The sequence below is a fragment of the Mesoplodon mirus genome (assembly GCF_964341445.2).
Source record: "Mesoplodon mirus genome assembly, chromosome: 2".
NCBI classification, from domain to species: Eukaryota; Metazoa; Chordata; class Mammalia; order Artiodactyla; family Ziphiidae; genus Mesoplodon; species Mesoplodon mirus.
Window position 1 is genome coordinate 219,070,106 of NC_138977.1, and position 17,591 is coordinate 219,087,696.

The following is a 17,591-nucleotide window of genomic DNA, read 5'->3' on the forward strand; positions in this document are numbered from 1 at the left end:
CAAACCACAACTACTGAGCCTGCGTGCCACAACTACTGAAGCCCACGTGCCTAGAGCCCATGCTCTGCAACGAGAGAAGCCCGCACGCCGAAACGAAGAGTAGCCCCCCGCTCGCCGCAACTAGAGAAAGCCCGTGCGCAGCAATGAAGACCCAACGCAGCCAAAAATAAATAAATAAATAATTTTTTAAAAAATGGCTTTGGCTAATTAAAACAGGGAATCGGGAGACACAAAAAGATTAGTCATAAATACGGCTTTTGGCAGACAGGATCTTCTCGTGTTCTGGGGCTCAGGGGCGTCACATAGAACACAGCGCCCTCGGTGGCGGGAAGCCTGGGAACCGCCGTGAGAGAGTAACCAGACTGGACCTGGGGACCAGCAGTCTCTGCCCACAGGAGGCCGGGTCTTCCCGGGGCAAGTCTGCAGGAAGGAATAGCTCGGGCGCCCTGGGACGGGAGGTGCAGCCGTCCTGCCCTCCTGCCGTCCTGCCAGCAGGCAGGTGTGGGAGGGAGGGCTGCGGTTTCCTTTGTGGCCTCCGTGGGACACCAAGCCTCTGTGGCTCCTGGCCCCCTCCCCTCTCCCTGCACTGAGGGCACAGCTTCCTCCTGAGTTTAGCCGCATGATTTGCATTTGGGAGAGAGAGCAGAACCACAGGGAAGGTGTGGTGAAACAGCCTCCGCTGGGCTCTTCCCTCCCAGTGCAGGCCTGAGGGCGGCAGCCTGGGATTTGAACACCCAGCCCCAGCCCCAGAGCAAGTCCTCGAGGGTCCCATCTGCAGCGATGGTTCCAGGGGGTCCCCGGGGCCTGGTCTGGCAGTTTGTGCCTGGCACTGGCTCTTTTCAATGCTGCCCTTGTCTATTTCTTCTGGATTCTGCATCTTAATACTACAAATCCCATGTTGGATTTTTGCTTTTTTCCAGGCAACCGGTAACCAAAAACACTTTCAGGCAGTACCGAGTACTAGGAAAAGGGGGCTTTGGGGAGGTAAGTGAACATCCACGTGTTCATGAAAAGTTTCTGGACTCTTGTCACCTTTTCTGTCCCTTCGGGCTTGGCCTGAAGTGTTCTAAGCATGGCTTCCGAGCGAATGGCTTGGTCATGCGCCCCCGATGGAGAAGGTGGGTGAGGCCCGGGCCTTGGGAAGGTCTGCTGTGCCTGAGGGGAGGAAGGAAGGTGTCTGTGGCAGGGCAGCTGAGCTGGAGCCAGCCTCAGGCAGGAGTCAAGCCTGGAGAGGAGAAATGGGCACTCTTGATTGTGTCTGGAGGGAGAAGCGAGGGCGTGAGGGGCTTAAGCATCCCGGCCACACCGTGCTGTTCGTATGTGCTGTTGTACTTAATCTGAGCTTCCCAAGACTTGTTATTCCCATTTTAGAGATGAGGAAAGCTGAAGTTCACAATGGTTAGGTGACCCAGGCAAGGTCACGCAGCTGCACAGGGGCAGAACTAAGACCAGACCCAAAGGCCCTGGTTTCCATTCCTCTGAATTACACAGTCAGGGTTCGCAGGGGTCTCCCATCACTCCCCACCGAAACAAGCCTCTCCTACCAGCAGCTGGTGCTTGAAAGTCCCCAGTTATCAATGGCTGCATCTGGCTGGAAGCTTGGGACAGAGAAAATCTAGTTGCCGGGCTTCCCTGGTGGCGCAGTGTTTGAGAGTCCGCCTGCCGATGCAGGGGACACGGGTTCATGCCCCGGTCTGGGAAGATCCCACATGCCGTGGAGCGGCTGGGCCTGTGAGCCATGGCCGCTGAGCCTGCGCATCCGGAGCCTGTGCTCCGCAACGGGAGAGGCCACAACAGTGAGAGGCCCGCATACCGGAAAAAAAAAAAAAATCTAGTTGCCCCTGAGAGAGGAACGGTTCTTTAGGCCTTAGCCAGCCATCTAAACGTTGGTGTAAATGGCTGATTCTGCACCTCCAAGGGCTAGGATTTGCCTAAGGTGCCACCAAAGCCAGATCTCAAGGGCAGGGCCCTGGGAGCAGTGGGTCCACGGCCAGGTATCATCCAAGCCCCAGAGACACAGCATCCTGGCCTTGAGGGAGCTTCACACTGGCCTTGTTTCACGTGCCGTGTGCCCTTGGCTTCTTTCTTGCCCCTCAGGTCTGTGCCTGCCAGGTTCGGGCCACGGGTAAAATGTACGCCTGCAAGCGCTTGGAGAAGAAGAGGATCAAAAAGAGGAAAGGCGAGTCCATGGCGCTGAATGAGAAGCAGATCCTAGAGAAGGTCAACAGTCAGTTTGTGGTGAGTGTCAGGGCCCCAGGGACAGGTCCCCTCCTGGTGACTGGGACTTCTGTCCCTTAAGAGTGACAGGGCCTCATCCCCCAGGGCATGGGATGCCGTGAGGGGAGTGGGCTGCCGAAAGGAGCCCGACACTCCCTCCATCACGAGGCAGCTGGGGGTCAGTTGGGGCTGACATTGGTCACCGAGCTAGCCTGGCTCCCCTCTGGGTGTGAGACCAGGCTTCTCTGAACGCCTCCGTGGACAAAAGAGGCCCACGCGGGGCCCAACAAAGGAGCTTTGTTTCCACAGACCCCTGTAGGCTGGTTTCATCCCAGGAGACGGAAGTGTCAGGATCCTAGAGAGGCCCATCTGGTTTATATTCGTGTGTTACTGCATCCAGGCTAGGCTCTGCTGTGGTAACAAATCAACCCCAACTTGAAGTAGCTGAAAATGGCAAAGGCTGTCCTTTTTCTCACCCAAAATCCCATCACATCAGGCCACCTTCCTTCATCTTCCAGCCACGCACCCCTCCCTTCCCGGGAGTGTGAAGAGTGAGTGCCTGGGGCTCTGCACTGCCTCGGCTGCAGTGACACCCCTCACTTCCACCCACAGTCCTCGGCCAGAACCGGTCATGGCCAGGGACCAGCCAACCGCAGGGGAGGCTGGGAAATGTGGAGGAGGACCTGGGTATTTGGCCAGCTCTCAGTGTCACTGCCACTTGTTATTATAAAAAATAATATATGCTCCGGTAAAAAGTCAAACAGCACAGATGGGCGCAAAGTAAACATAAAAGCCTCCCTCCCTGAGTAACCATTCCAGACGTGTTTGATTCATGTACAGATTTTATTACTTTTAGCCAACGGGATCTTACTACAAATCTTAGGCTGCAGTGTTTTTCCCCTTAAATTGTAGAGCTTTTTCTACAACCAGACCAACAGCTGCACCTCTTTTTTAAAGCTGTGCACCATTCCGCAGATGCACAGGGAAGAGCTAGGCCACGACCTGTGCAGCCAGTCCCCACGATAGAAGTTGTTTCTGGTTTTGAAGCCACCGCAACAACTAAGGCCACCGTGTCCATCCTTCAGCATCCCTTTGGCATATTTCTGTGAGGGTGTCCGTGGGATGGGCTCCTGTGGAGGACTTGCTGTGTCAGAGGGTGTGTGCCCGGCCCCCAGTTTCACTCCCACCAGCTGTGCGTGAGGGCGGGCCACGCCACCCACGTGGTGCTTCTGTCATTCCCCAGAGTGGGCCGGGCTTTACAAGGTGGTACCCAAAGGGGGCAGACGTTTTAACCCCCCGATGCACACACATGCTTCTGTGACGTGGAAACGCAGACACTGTCCTGTCGGGACCCCTGAAAGGTGCTGGCCTGCCCCCTCCGGCTTTGCCCCCTCACCTAGAACCACCGAACCTCATGGAGGGGCAGCGGCAGGGGCACCAGGAGGCTGTCAGGGCGCAGGGGGTGGCGTGAAGCTGCTGCAGCTCCCGCACCCTAGCCCTGCCGCCCAGCTTCAAGGCCCGGGAGGAGGAGTGGATGTGGTCAGGGGGTCCCTGGAACCCCATTGCAGGGCTGTCTTGTGCTCCCAGGTCAACCTGGCCTATGCCTACGAGACCAAGGATGCACTGTGCTTGGTCCTGACCATCATGAACGGGGGGGACCTGAAGTTCCACATCTACAACATGGGGAACCCGGGCTTCGAGGAGGAGCGTGCCCTGTTCTATGCGGCAGAGATCCTGTGCGGCCTGGAAGACCTCCACCGTGAGAACATCGTCTACAGGTGAGCGGGCTCCCCTCCCACCGCCCCCCAGCCCCCGTCCCCCCATCTGAGTCTGAGCAGGTGAGGCTGATCCTTCCTGCCTGGACTGGACGTTCAACCCCACCCTGGGAGTCGAGGCCCGGGCATTGCCCTTGAGTCAGACAGGCTCCCACCCAGGAACCGAGTAAGGGAGGGAGGCCAAGTGTTCCCTCAGAGTTGATGAGGTTGGGCCGCTGTTCCCTTCCCAACCAGCGCCTGTGAAGCTCAGTGGAGCCTGGTGGCCTGATGCGGAACAAACTCCAGGAAGACTTTAGTAGGATCACCACCGCAGCAGACATCGGAATGGACCCCGTTCCCTCCCACACCATCCAGCTTTTTAGGACCAGGTGTCCAGATTCTGTGAGCAGTGGCCTTCAGACTCTTCTCACAGGCCTCCTCACAGAATTTTGAAAATCTGTGTGCCTTCATACATTTTAAGTAGACATCTGAAATTGTCCATCATATGTTAAAAGAGTGGCTAATATTGATATTTTGAAATGGAACTAAAGTGACATCACATTTCTAAAGGTATCCAGTGGAATCTAATTGCTGTAGCAAATTGATTTCCACCATCATGCAGCTAAAAAAATGCATGAAAACTCCTTAATGATGAGGAGTTTTCTATCATTTTCTTCCCTACTCCCCTCCACCCCGACAGAATAGTTATTATAATGTAATATTTTTTTGCATAAAAGTTATCGATTAGCATTCCACTCTGAAATATGTGGATGTATGTAAGATTTTTTAAAAATTTCCTTTGACCATAAGGCTCTAAGTGTTAAGATAATATCTTCTGTTGAGTTGACCTTATAATTATTATTACTAGATCCCACCTCTAATTGGGACTCTGGAGCCAGTCACCGTAGTCACATTTAGGAGTGGGGAGGAACCTGGTCTTCTTCTGTCAACTGAAGCCACCAGCATGTGGGGGACCCCACTCCCAGCCGCTGGGGACACACCCCCCAGTTTGAAGACTTTTACCATGGGGCTCTTGTCGGACATTATCTTGGGAGCCCGAGAAGGTTTTGAAAGCAAGAGGAATGGTCTTGATGACATGCCCTTCCCCGACACCATCTCCCAATTTATGCTTTTGTTTTGTTTTCATTCAAGTGGGAAGGGAGTCAGAAAATTTTCCCTGAGGGTTGAAAAAAGAATCCTCCACTTGATTGCTTTTCTCTTAAAAAAAGAAAAAAGGCACCCCTCCAAATTCTAGCCCTTCGTCTATGGAGGAAGGGAACCATGGTGCCTCCCCGGCCCTGACCACTTGCCAGAGCCTCTCTGGGGGTGTGGGTTTGTGCCCACTAGCCAGCTGTCTTTCCAACCCGGTGGTCGGTGGGGGCTGATTAATTGCAGTGATGACTCCTGCCCCTGTTTGGAATGGTTAACACACCAAAAGCATGCAAGTTAACGACAGCAACAAAAGTATGTCGTAATAAATAACTACATGCTAACACCAGTTATCACTTTGCGGGGCTGCACCACTGGATTTGGGCACAGGAACTGCTCCCCGTGAGGAGAGCTGCCCTCCGTTTGATGAGCAAAGCCAGTTGGTTGAGAACTGAATCCTCAATCTAGATGCCACGTATCGTCTGCCCGATGGCCTAATTGAGTTGCACACACTATCCTATTATTCTTTAACTCGTGGAGAAAACCTTTTATTAATAAAACCAGGGCTTCCCTGGTGGCGCAGTGGTTAAGAATCCGCCTGCCAATGCAGGGGACACGGGTTCCAGCCCTGGTCCGGGAAGATCCCACATGCCGCAGAACAACTAAGCCCGTGCGCCACAACTACTGAGCCTGCACTCTAGAGCCCGTGAGCCACAACTACTGAGCCCACGTGCCACAACTACTGAAGACTGTGCACCTACAGCCCGTGCTCCACAACAAGAGAAGCCACTGCAGTGAGTGGCCCGCACACTGCAACGAAGAGTAGCCCCCGCTCGCCGCAACTAGAGAAAGCCCGTGCGCGGCAACGAAGACCCAATGCAGCCAAAAATCAATTAATTAAAATAAAAACAGACACTTCTGCTGCCTTCCCCCCCCCCCGCCCCGTGGGAGTGGAGAGGTTCCCTTTCTCATGAGCATGATCATTTCATCAAAGAGAAGAGAGACCTACAGAAGGAGGTGGCTGCATCTACAGCCGTGCCTTCTGGCTGTGCTTTCTCCCAGGCTGTGGCTCAGCTGGAGTTGGGAGGTGCGCCAGGCTCCTGGGGGCCCCCCTCCCAGAGGGGGTCTTTGTCCTGGAGGTTACCGTTCTCCCCCTTACAATCTTCTGCCCCAATTCTGCGGCTGGTCCTTTGTCCTCAATAACTTCTCTTCTTTCATTCCCAGACCCTGCTCTGCCTTCAAGGCATCCTGAGACCTCAGAGTCTTCTCAACCCTGGAGGAGTCTGTCACCACTCCAGCCAGAAGTATTCTTAGCCCTGGGGCCATCAGTGTGTGGACAGGTGCCAGGACTAGCCTTTGCCTAACTTCCTTTTCAGTCACTCTCTAGGGTCGGGAAGGCACCTATGGCAAAAAGCAGCATTTGTCTTAAATTACTGGAGGGAGAGAAGTTACCACAGGGTTGTCTTGACCCAGAGAGAGACCAGACCTCCTGAGGCCAGAGTCGGGAAGGAAACACTCAGGCCGGGTTGGCCCAAGGGGGTCCACCCAGATGCTGGTGTGCCCTTGCCTCCCGGAACAGCCACACTCACATGCTGGTGATCTTTCCCTTTCAGAGATTTGAAACCTGAAAATATCCTGTTAGACGATTACGGTAAGTCAGGCAGCGGCCCGGGGATCCTTCTCCTGCTCTGCAGCTGAGGTGAGCGTCACAATCCAAAGGGAGCAGGGGTCCCCCCAGCGGAGACTCAGAGACACTGACCCGGGGTCCGCGGGAGGGCAGAGGGCATGGACAAAGCTCCTGACCGGCAAAGAAGCAGTGTGGCTCAGCCGAGAGGGAGGAGAGGGAGAGAGAGAGCAAGCAGTGAATGGGGAGTCGAGAATTCCAGAGACGCTGGGCCAGTACTAAACTCTCACACAGCTTCCCTGCGCCTCATCTTCCTTGTTTGTGAAATAGAAACAGTGGGTCCTGCCCTGCCTGCTTCAGATGGAGGAGGGTGGTGGTGAGGTTCTGACAAGATAGCTTGAGGAGAAGTTGTTTTATCAACTATAGCCAGCTATAAATGTGTTAGGTGTTATTACTTGTCTATCACCATTGTTATTTTCTCGTGTGTTTGTGTGTGCACACACGCACGGGTAACAGGAGCCACCACAGTAGCCCCTCATGACTGTTGAGCCTCTCATGCCTGGGAAGGGGTTGTCACGTCTTCTAACTAACTAGATCTTCTCATCTCTACGGAGGGGGCAGGGCCGGCACCCCTGTGCCCATTTTACAGATGATAAGACTGAGGCTCAGAGGAGCCAACCTGCCAAGGTCACTCACCCAGCAATATCAGTGGGGAGTTGAGACCAGAAACCAGGTCTCCCTGCCAGCGTGCCCCAGACGTCAGGCAGCCCCAGGCTGACGGGAGAGAGAGAGAGAGGGAGGGAGGGAGGGAGGTCGTTCGTGACCAAGAGAAGAGGTTTGATTGTGATACTGTCATGTGGCGGAGCAGGCAGAGGTCTCGGGGCCCACTGCCCCTCTCTGGATGCGCCCAGCGCCCGCAGGGGTTCTTGTTCCCTGCTGGTTCCAGAACTGTGCCCACCACTGATTTGTCGCCCAATGGCTGGAATCTGTGTGCTCTCTCCCCCGCCCCCCCCCCCACCGTTCCTGCCTTTGTCAGGGGCCACTGAGCCAGGGGAATCCACTCAGCTGCAGCCTAGCGGGGTCTCTGGCGTTGGGCCTTGCTGAGGTCCAGGCTGGGAAGGAGGGTAGTGTTCCTCCCTGCAGGGTCAGATGAGGCCACGACCCTGCCAGCTGGGCCGCTAGGAGAGACAGCACTGAGGCGAGCTCTCAGCACCACGTCGTCTCTGCCTTTGGGGGTCAGTCCTGGTCCAGGAGCTCCAGTGCCTCCTCCCAGTCTCTGCTAAGCCTGGGTGGCAGTGTCTCCAAAGGGAGAAAACAACCCCCAAAGACCAACAAGGCAGAACAGGGAGTTGCTTCCCAAATTGCTTTATGATTTTTCCCCTTAAGCAAATTGTTGCAAAATGTCAGGAGAATCTTACATTTTCCCATGAAGCAATCCCGGAATCAGGCCAAGGCATTTTAAACTTTGTGACATCAGCCTTCCAAGAAGCCCATTAGGGCATTTTATGAGGCAGGTCTGCGATCGTCCAACGAAATCCAGGCATCCTTTTCATCGTTAAGTTTTTCTCCTGAAAAGTAATACTTTACCCTGTCCTCTGACACCTGGACTCTCCCAAGGGTCTGCAGTCACCCTGCCGTGGCAGGTTCAGTACCACTCTTTCTAGGACAGATGAAATGCCAGGGGCCCATGGCAAGTCTGGGGCCCTGCCCAGGGTAGACCAGATGTCCACATGACCATCCCAGGGACCTGTTGACTCTGTTGTCCTCCCTCAGGCCACATTAGGATCTCGGACCTGGGCCTAGCCGTGAAGATCCCGGAGGGAGACCTGATCCGCGGCCGGGTGGGCACTGTCGGCTACATGGGTAAGTGTAGGCGCGCCCTCTCACCAAGCCCCACCCTCAGAGCCACTGGCCTCTTTGTGCAACTAGAAGTAGTCATGCTGGGAGGTGGGAGGTCTTAGCCAGGGTTGGGGGAGCATTGGGGCCCCAGGGTGCAACTTGACTTCACTGAGCTCTGCAGCTCCCACCCCTAGCCCCAGCTACATCTCAAGGGCAAGCCCCTCCCCAGGTCAGTGGCAGAGCTGACAGACAGCGCTGCCTGGGGGTGGGTGGAGTAGGGGTCTGCTGAGTTGGCAGACAGCCTTTCAGGGTGACCATGAGAGCAGGGAGATCATTAGGAAGGGCCCAGAAAGGAGAGGAGCGTACCACCTACTGTGTCACAAAGTACCATTCTAAGGAGAGACTAGCCTCGGGCTCCCCGCGCTGCATCCCCTGAGCCTTCTCTGAGACCATCATCCCGGGAGCCACGGGGAAGAGCCCCAGAGCTACACCGACTCCTGGAATGCTCCTTCCAATACGGGATATTCCCTGGGCTTCCTTCTGCACACCTCCCACTCATAAGCCCACTCACGCCAGGAGGTAGAGGATTCCTGAAAGCTCTGGAGGCGTGGGGACCTTGTTTTCCTCGACTGGGCTTTTGCCAGCAACACATGCTTAGGGTTCTAGACTTGGTCTCTGGTGCTCGAGGGTCCTTTTCAGGTTGCACGACATTGGAGGACCTCTGGGGTGTGTATCTGTGTGTATGTTGGGGGTATGTATACCCATGTGAATGCTGAGGGATGGATGGACAGATGATAGGTAGATAGATAGATAGATAGATGACAGATGGATGGATGATGGATGGATGGATTAATAAATGGGTGGATAGATGGATGGATGGGTGGATAGGTAAATGGGTGGATGCATGATAGATGGGTGATGGATAGATAGATCCATCTGTGCACCTTTGTGTGTGTCTGCCTGTGCATCTGTGTCTTCTCCTCTTGCACAGAGTGTCGGCACAGCACGTTGTGTGGTGTGCATACCAGCACATGTGTGGATGCATTTGCCTCCCTGGATGTATGTGGCCTGCCTGATGACCTGAAACTATCTTTTTTGCATTTCTATGGTGAATCTATAATTCATTTTATCAAAATGTTAGAGAAGCTATTTGAATTCCAGCTAAATTTAAAATCGTTTTACTTTGGGTGGACACACCACTCATTGAAACAAATATGTGTGCAGCACCTACTGTGTGTCAGGCATCGTACCTGTTACCGGGCACAGCAGGGAATAAGGTGGCTCACACTCTAGTGGGGGAGACATCAAGGGAACAGGTTGTTTCCATCCACTGTGGTCAGGCTTCTGAAGCCAGTCAGAGTCCTGGGAGCACAGCAAAGAGCAGCCAGGGCAGGCTCCCAGGAAGGGGTGGTATTTACAGCAGTTGGTGGGCCAGAGTTGGCAGAGGGAAGAGGTCTCAGCCACCAAGCTCCAGGCCTTCCATGAGCAGCACCGTCACTCCTGGCTGCAGGACGTCCTGAGGCCCCGTGGACATCACAGTCCTGGCCCCGTCTGCCCGGGCTCTGACCTGCCACCAGCTGTCTCTCACCTCTCCTCGCTTCCCTGCTGTGCCCCCAGCTCCAGAGGTCCTGAACAACCAGAGGTACGGCCTGAGCCCCGACTACTGGGGTCTGGGCTGCCTCGTCTACGAGATGATCGAGGGCCAGTCGCCCTTCCGCGGCCGCAAGGAGAAGGTGAAGAGGGAGGAGGTGGACCGCCGCGTCCTGGAGACCGAGGAGGTGTATTCGCACAAGTTCTCCGAGGAGGCCAAGTCCATCTGCAAAATGGTGAGAGCTCCCGGCGAGCCAGGCGCTGCCCTGGGGCTGGCGTCCAGCGCTGGCTCCCCTCCCGGCCCTTAGCCGAGAACAGCAAACGGGCTGAAGGGGACAGGGGTGGGGCACGCTAGGGTGTGGGCGATGAAGCCACCAGGCCGGAGGAGCAGGCTGTGGACTGGGGCGGGCGGTGAAGGCTTCCAGGAGGGAGCCTGGGGTGGAGCAGGGTGGCTCCGTGATAAGGGAGGGGGGCTGCGTGACAAGGGGAGACACCCTCACGTCCAGCTCTGTGGGGGAAGCCAGCATGGGGAGAAAGGGGATGATCCTGGCTCGCCCCCAAGACACAGAGGGATCCAGGCAGCCCCTACCCTTGACCTTGGGCCTCCTGCTCTCTCTCCAGCTCTGGACCCCTGGGTGCTGGCTTGAGGCCAGGGGCTGCAGGTGGTGGGTGGTGATAGTTTCAGTCTTCGAACATGTTATACTCGAGTTTTCCACCCACTCTATGGAATGTCGGTCACACCTGCTGGGGCCCTGCGTGACAGCACCCGTGGATAGTGAACTTGACCCGGCCACAGGCAGGGCGCACTCGGGGAATGACCTTTAGACAGGCTGGGTGGGCGGGGCCAGACTGGGGGGCTGGAAGCCAGATAGAGGAAGGAGTGACAGGAGCCATCAAAAGTGGAGCTGGGGGACGTCCCTGGCGGTCCAGTGGTTAAGCCTTTGTCTGCCGATGCAGGGGGTGCAGGTTCGATCCCTGGTCGGGGAGCTAGGATCCCACATGCCTCGCGGCCAGAAAACCAAAACGTGAAACAGAAACAATGTTGTAACAAATTCAATGAAGACTTCAGAAATGGTCCACATCAAAAAAATGTTCTTAAAAAAAAAAGTGGAGCTGGAGGGAGTCCGCCCCTGGACCGCGGCCCTTCCTCTCGGCCCAGGTGGGCCTGCTTCCTTTCCTGCTTGGATCTTAGGCTCCCAAGGCCCACCTGTGCCCCCCAGGGCCCGCCTCCCTCTGGCGCTAGCCCAGCCGTGCTAGCACCGTCACTGCAGGCAGCTGCCCTCTCATTCCAGCCACTCGGGGACAGGAGGGGCCTGAGCGCTTGGCTCTGGGCGCCAGGGATCCACAGATCCCTTTCCTCTCCCTGGAGCACGCTGCACCTGGAGCAGCGGACAGGCCGGCTGACCCTCGGGATCTGAATCATGAGCGTAAACCAGGCTAGCGTGCAGAGAAGGGCAGGCCCGGAGAGCTGATGAAAAGTAGCAGAGTTTCTGCTTCTAGAAGACCTGAGGCTGCACTGCTAGGGGCCCAGAAACCATCTGGCGTAGTTCCCACCCCCAGAAGGCCACCCTCTTGGAGCCGTCCGCCTGCTGCCTGACCGCTTCCTCTTACCGGCCTCGGTCGGACGTCACCGAGGCATGGGAAGGAGGATTTGGGCTAGAGCTGCCAGCTGACCACTTCCAAAGGAAGAGGAACCGTAGATCTGCCACGGGCGTGTGTGCGAGACAGTGAGGGAAGTGTGGTGTGTACACAAGCAAACACACGCCCGGACCACATGCCTGGGCCAGCCTGTAGCTGGGGGACCTCTGAGAAAACGGGTAGTCACGGCAGCCAGAGCTGGGGTGGGGGGACAAGAGGAGCAAGGCAGCAAAAGGCAGGTACGTGGAAATGTGGGGTCCTAGGGATGCTTGACAACCGGGGGCTGGGGGTGGGTGCCAAGAATACTTGGTTATGTCACAGTCAGGTGTCTGTCCAGAGCTAACTGAACAAGGGAAGAAGGAGGTCAGAGCATCACCTAATGTCCCAGGTCAGGGAATCCCGAGAAGCAGGTCTTGAGAAACGCCCAGCAGCAGCATGGGGTGTGCCGAGAAGACAGAGAGGCACAGAGCGCACCACCCCCCACCCCCCACCCCACCCACAGTCATCGGCTTTGGGGCCCCAGGACCGGGGGCACTGCTGTTCCTCTGCTGTCCCCTGGTGGCCACTGAAGGAAAGGTGGCATCTGAGCCTGGGGCTCCAGGCAGACCTGGGTCCATAGGTGTACGTGTCTTTCTCAGCTAGAAGAACCTTTGGAGCCCTCTGGCCTTCCTCTGACTCCTTACCCTGGGGTCTTGGAATTCTGGTCTTGGGCGTCTTCTGCTCCCTTAACCACAGCCCATCTGGTCTGGCAGCCAGGCTGTCACCACCAAGGGACACCAGCTCAGGACACAGCAGGGCCTGACCGTAAGGAGACCGTGGAGGCCCGGGGCAGCTCCAGCCCCACCTGCCGAGGAAGCTGGTCCGTGGCCCCCAGATTCTGTCCCTCATTCCATCTTGGCAGCCACAAGACCCTCTCCATTGCCCCTGGTGTCGAGAAATGCATGCATCTCATTGCCTTGTCCCCTGGGTCCAGTCGTCCCTAGGCCCAGACCTCAGCCCCCACCTTTCTCAGGCCCCTGCTGAGTCCCAGCACTGGTTCTTCCCCACTGGCCCTGTAGCCCTCTCAGTCTCACCGGTCCTTCCAGCCCATCTCTAGTCTTCCTCCTCCAGGAAGTCCTCTCTGCCTGCCCCATCCACCTCAGCTCACACCATCTCTCCCTCTCACGTCTCCTGGTTTATACTGATATTACATGTGTAAACTCTTTACCTGATGCCCAGGTTGCAGACGGGCAGCATGTAGGTGGGTGTTTATTTCAGCCTGCACAGTGTCTTAGAGAGAGGTGAATAGTGGGTTACTTGCCAAGATTTTTAAATGGGGCAAATTCACATAAAAACCTGGATTTTCTGGCTTCTCGAAAAAAGCAGAAGCCCTGGACACTGGCCAGCATCCCTGCCTGGCAGGAGCTGACGGGCATCCTGGCACGGCCCGCCCAGCCCGGCCCACCCCTCACCTTGTTGCTCTCATTTGTGCCCTCTGTCTGGCTTTGGGGTCTGCAGCCTCTTGGGATGACTCAGAGCAGAGCACAGCCCCAGGAGGAGAGCAGCTGCGGCTCCGAGCCACCGGCCCGCTGGGCAAAACACCCTTGGGTGGTCGGTGGACCCAAGGGTGACGTTGTGAGTGGCTCTCTCATGGCTTAGTCCCTTCAAGGCTGTGACCTGGTGCTTGGCCCACTGCCGCCTTTCATTCCTTAGTTTTTGGGGCGGGGGGCAGTCCCAGCAAGCCTCCCCTCCAGACTCTGGGCCCCAGGAGGCGCCCTGCCCACTGACTCTCAGGGCAGCCGTAAATGTGTATTAAATGAGCACATGCAGAGGGCGCCAGGGTACTGGTAAAGGAAAGGGCTGGACTCCCTCCAAGGTGCAGACCACCCACTTTGATTTTAGTCTCAAAGCGGACACTTAGTAGATTCCAGCTGCGTACACGGTGCAGTGCTCAGTGGGGCGGGGACGAGAGAGAAGCACAGCCAGGGACACTGGGACTGCGGGGAGGGACTGATGCCCTGCGGTCACGTGGCGGCCCTGCCCCATCGGCAGCCGGGGCGTGCCCCCCCCTTCCCCGCTTCCTCTCTTTCACTCACACCTTCCTCCCGTCCAGCTGTCTCTGCCCCCTTCCTCTCTCCTGGTAACCATCCTGCCTTTTGTTTGCGATGAGGACAGTCCTGTACCCCACCCATCCTTGTCTCCCCACTACATCTGTATTAAAATCCTACCTCCGGATCTGGCCTTCAGGACCCTCCATCACTGTCCCCAACCAGTCCCCTTCCCCCTGGCCCATCTCCCTCATCCTTCACTCAGACTCAAAGACACGTGTTCCCCAGACACGCCCTGAGTGTCCCTGCCGCCCTGCGCATGATGCCACAGGCCCCTCCGATGCCTGCTCCCCGCTTTGAAAGCCTGTCTCAGACGCCCCTTCCCCAGGACACCTCCCGATGCCTCAGCTGGCAGCCAGTCCTTGTTCCTCGGCCACCATGGTGTCATATCTGCATTGCCTTGATGGGTCCTCTGAACGTGAATTTTCTGAGGCCAGACCTTTAGCGTCCTCTCTCGGCACCTACTGGGTACACGTCTACAACGTACTTACGAACTGAGTAAATGAATGAAAGAACCTACTGACCAGTCCTTGCCCTTTGTAGCTTACCTGGAGCAGAAGAGATAACACCGATTCAGCAAACATGAGTGCATGCTGGGTTGGAGAAACAGGATTCCTGCTCTCCTGGGGGTTCCAGGCATCTGCGCATGCTGGGAACATGGGACCACAAAGCACACTGTGGCTCAGGAGGCCACCCTGAATCGAGGCCTGAGCAGGCAGTGTCCGCTGGGTACCTGGGGTGGTGCAGGCACTGCGGAGGAGAGAGGAGGGACGTTCGGGAGGGCTCAGGGACACTCGTGTGAAAGGGAGGTGACCACAAGCTCTCCGAAGCCCCTCTGCCCCTCGGGCCTCTGGGCAGGAGGAAAGGCCCCCCAGGCAGGTCCTCATGGGGCTCTCCTGTCACAGCTGCTCACCAAAGATGCACAGCAGAGGCTGGGCTGCCAGGAGGCAGGGGCAGCGGAGGTCAAGAGACACCGCTTCTTCAGGAACATGAATTTCAAGCGCTTAGAAGCTGGGATGATGGACCCTCCCTTTATTCCAGATGTAAGTAGCCTCCCCGGCCTAGACTGAGCCTGTGCATTGATTTATGACCTTCGACTTCGCTAAACATCTGTGCTGGGCCCCGGGTCAGAGGCTGAGACCTGTGGGCAAGGGGTGGCCCCCGTCTTCCAGTAGCAGGGTGTCGTCCGGTCTGGGGGTCTCTCTGTACCCACCCTGGCATCATCACCTCTATGAAGTCCTCATCTCCAGAATCCCAGGCTCCCAGAGCCCCTGGGAGGCCTCCCCCACTGACCTCGAATCCCCAGAGGGCAGGGCCCGGGTTTGTTTCTGTGAGTCCCCACACGGCTGCCCCCAGAGCATGTTTGGTGGATGAGTGAGATGAAAGAGATCCCTGTGGTTATGGCACCGGGGCCATAGCAGCACTGACGACAACGCCATGGCCTGGTGCCTCGACTGCCCCATTTTGCAGGTGAGGAAACTGAGGCCTCCAGGGGATATGTAACTGTAACAAAGCACCTAAGCACTACAGCTGGGACCCCAGCCCAGGTCTGTGTGGCTTCCGAGCCTGTGTGCTGACCTACCACCCCTGACTGGCCTCCGAAGCGAGAAGGGCCAGGGAGGTCCTCCTGGGACACCCCCCCCCCGTTGCATCCTGTGTGGGGCAGTGATGGCAGGAAGGGGCCCTGAGCTCTCGTCACCCCAGCTGGGGGCCCCCTCGGCCCCTCTGAGCAAAGGGCAGCCCGGGCTCCCGGGGCGGGGGTGGCCCTGGGAGACCCCCGCTGCTCCCCATCAAAACCCTCCGGGCCTGGCTGGGGGCCACCAGAGCCACAGGCAGGGCTCCTGGTGACCAGCACCCTGCCCTCCCAGCCCCGGGCCGTGTACTGCAAGGACGTGCTGGACATCGAGCAGTTCTCCACCGTGAAGGGTGTCAACCTGGACCACACAGACGACGACTTCTACTCCAAGTTCTCCACGGGCTCCGTACCCATCCCTTGGCAAAGCGAGGTGAGCACGGCGGGGCCCTCAGCGTCACCCTGAGGGGAGGGTGCAACGAGGGCAGAAGAGGGACGGCTGGGCGGGCGTCCCTGTGGGCAGACTGGGGCGTGGTGTGGTGCTGGGTCAGGAGCTGGCTGGGCGGGAAGAGGGGGCCTGTCTCGATGGCCCTCTGGAGAAGCGTGGCTGGGAAACAAGAGAAACGGGGGAGCAGCGGGAGGCACAAGGGGGCTGGAGGTGGGGCAAGTTCGAGCTGGTTCAAGTGAGACGGCAGTGATGGGGCAGTGGGCCTGCAGCCCTGGAAGGGGGAGGGCCCGGAGCGCTGGGGTAGAGGGGGAGCTGGGGGTGAGTCCCGTGGCTGGAAGATGCGCGCTTCCCTGCCGCTGCCCGCCATGGCCGGCTACTGGCTTCTCGGAGAGGGCGGCTTGCAGGGCCGTCAGGGAGAGGCGGTGGGCGGGCCTTGCTGCCTGGCTCTCAGCCCTGTGAGGTGGAGGGCGGGCGGAGAGTCTGGCAGGACCGGGCTCGGGGCAGTGTCGCCCAGGGCTGGGCTGCTGGGATTCCTGTCCACCCAAGATGACCAGCGCAGCCCCTGACACCACCCGTGTTTTGACCGCTTCTCCAGATGATCGAAACAGAGTGCTTTAAGGAACTGAATGTGTTTGGACCTAACGGTACCCTCTCGCCGGACCTGAACAGAAGCCACCCTCCGGAACCGCCAAAGAAAGGGCTGCTCCAGAGGCTCTTCAAGCGTCAGGTGAGACCCTCACTCCCCACCTCAACCCTGCTGTCCTGGCCTCAGCTCTGGGAACCCCCAGGTCTGAGCCTTCCAGACAACTGAGACCGACTTGCAGGCTGGGGAGACTGGGGGCAGCAGCAGCCTGGAAGGGACAGGCAGCCTGTCTGAAGTGCCTTGAGACCCACTGGCTGACGGCGTCCCCAGAGCACAAGGGGCAGGGCCAGCGCAGAGTTAACCGGTCATCAGGGCTCCTCAGCCTCGGCGCTGTTGATGCTTTGGGTTAATTCATTGTCGCGGGGACTTAGCGTTGAGGGTACTTAGCAGCATCCCTAGCCTCCACCCAGTAGACGGCAGTGGCACCCACTGCCGTGTGTCCATCAAAAATGTCTCCGGTCGCTGCCTAATGGCCCTGGGGACAAAACGCCCCTGGTCGAGAGCCGCTGTAAAGACGACGCAAGTTATGTAGGTAAAGATTTGACAAAGAACAGGGGGAGCCGGTGCTGGAGAGGTGATCCCCGAAGAACCTCATGGCTCCCGAGGTGGGGCTCCCATAGTTTGATGCTGTGCCCTGCAGCTGGCAGCCAGAGGAGACTTCGGCCCTCAGGAAAAGGTATTCTTCCCTCAGAGCCTGTCCCTGGATCAAGGGTTGCTGTGGGCCACATGGGAGAAATGTCCCAGGAAGGACCTGGCAGGCTTTCTAGAGTGAGAGACCCCTAACCTCATCCCTGCCACCAAGAAGATGGCCACAATAACACCACCTCCTGGCCTGGCCCTTCAAGAAGGCAGGGCCCCATCCTGAGGCCTGGAAGGCCCCTGGTTCCTTACGTTCCTCCTCCCCCCAAAGGAGCAGCAGCAGCTCTGTACCCAGGGCCCAGGCATCCCAGCTCCCTCCTGCTTAGATAACAGGGAAGAGGTGGCTGTTCGTGGCACTCCACTGTGGGCCAGGCGCTGTGCTGGGTGCTT

At 57.5% G+C, this 17,591-nt stretch overlaps 1 protein-coding gene across 4 annotated transcripts in view; it reads left to right on the plus strand.

The window, feature by feature from the left end:
* The window catches only part of GRK5 (G protein-coupled receptor kinase 5), a 215,344-nt gene that overhangs the window by 195,780 nt on the left and 1,973 nt on the right, over positions 1 to 17,591 (plus strand). For all 4 annotated transcript variants that reach the window (XM_082644467.1, XM_082644468.1, XM_082644469.1 and 1 more), the window contains 9 exons: positions 921 to 984; positions 2,098 to 2,238; positions 3,805 to 3,995; positions 6,734 to 6,771; positions 8,518 to 8,607; positions 10,201 to 10,409; positions 14,804 to 14,941; positions 15,767 to 15,904; positions 16,515 to 16,646. In XM_082644467.1, the coding sequence (XP_082500593.1) occupies positions 921 to 984; positions 2,098 to 2,238; positions 3,805 to 3,995; positions 6,734 to 6,771; positions 8,518 to 8,607; positions 10,201 to 10,409; positions 14,804 to 14,941; positions 15,767 to 15,904; positions 16,515 to 16,646 (1,141 nt within the window). The remainder of the gene's footprint in view (positions 1 to 920; positions 985 to 2,097; positions 2,239 to 3,804; positions 3,996 to 6,733; positions 6,772 to 8,517; positions 8,608 to 10,200; positions 10,410 to 14,803; positions 14,942 to 15,766; positions 15,905 to 16,514; positions 16,647 to 17,591) is intronic.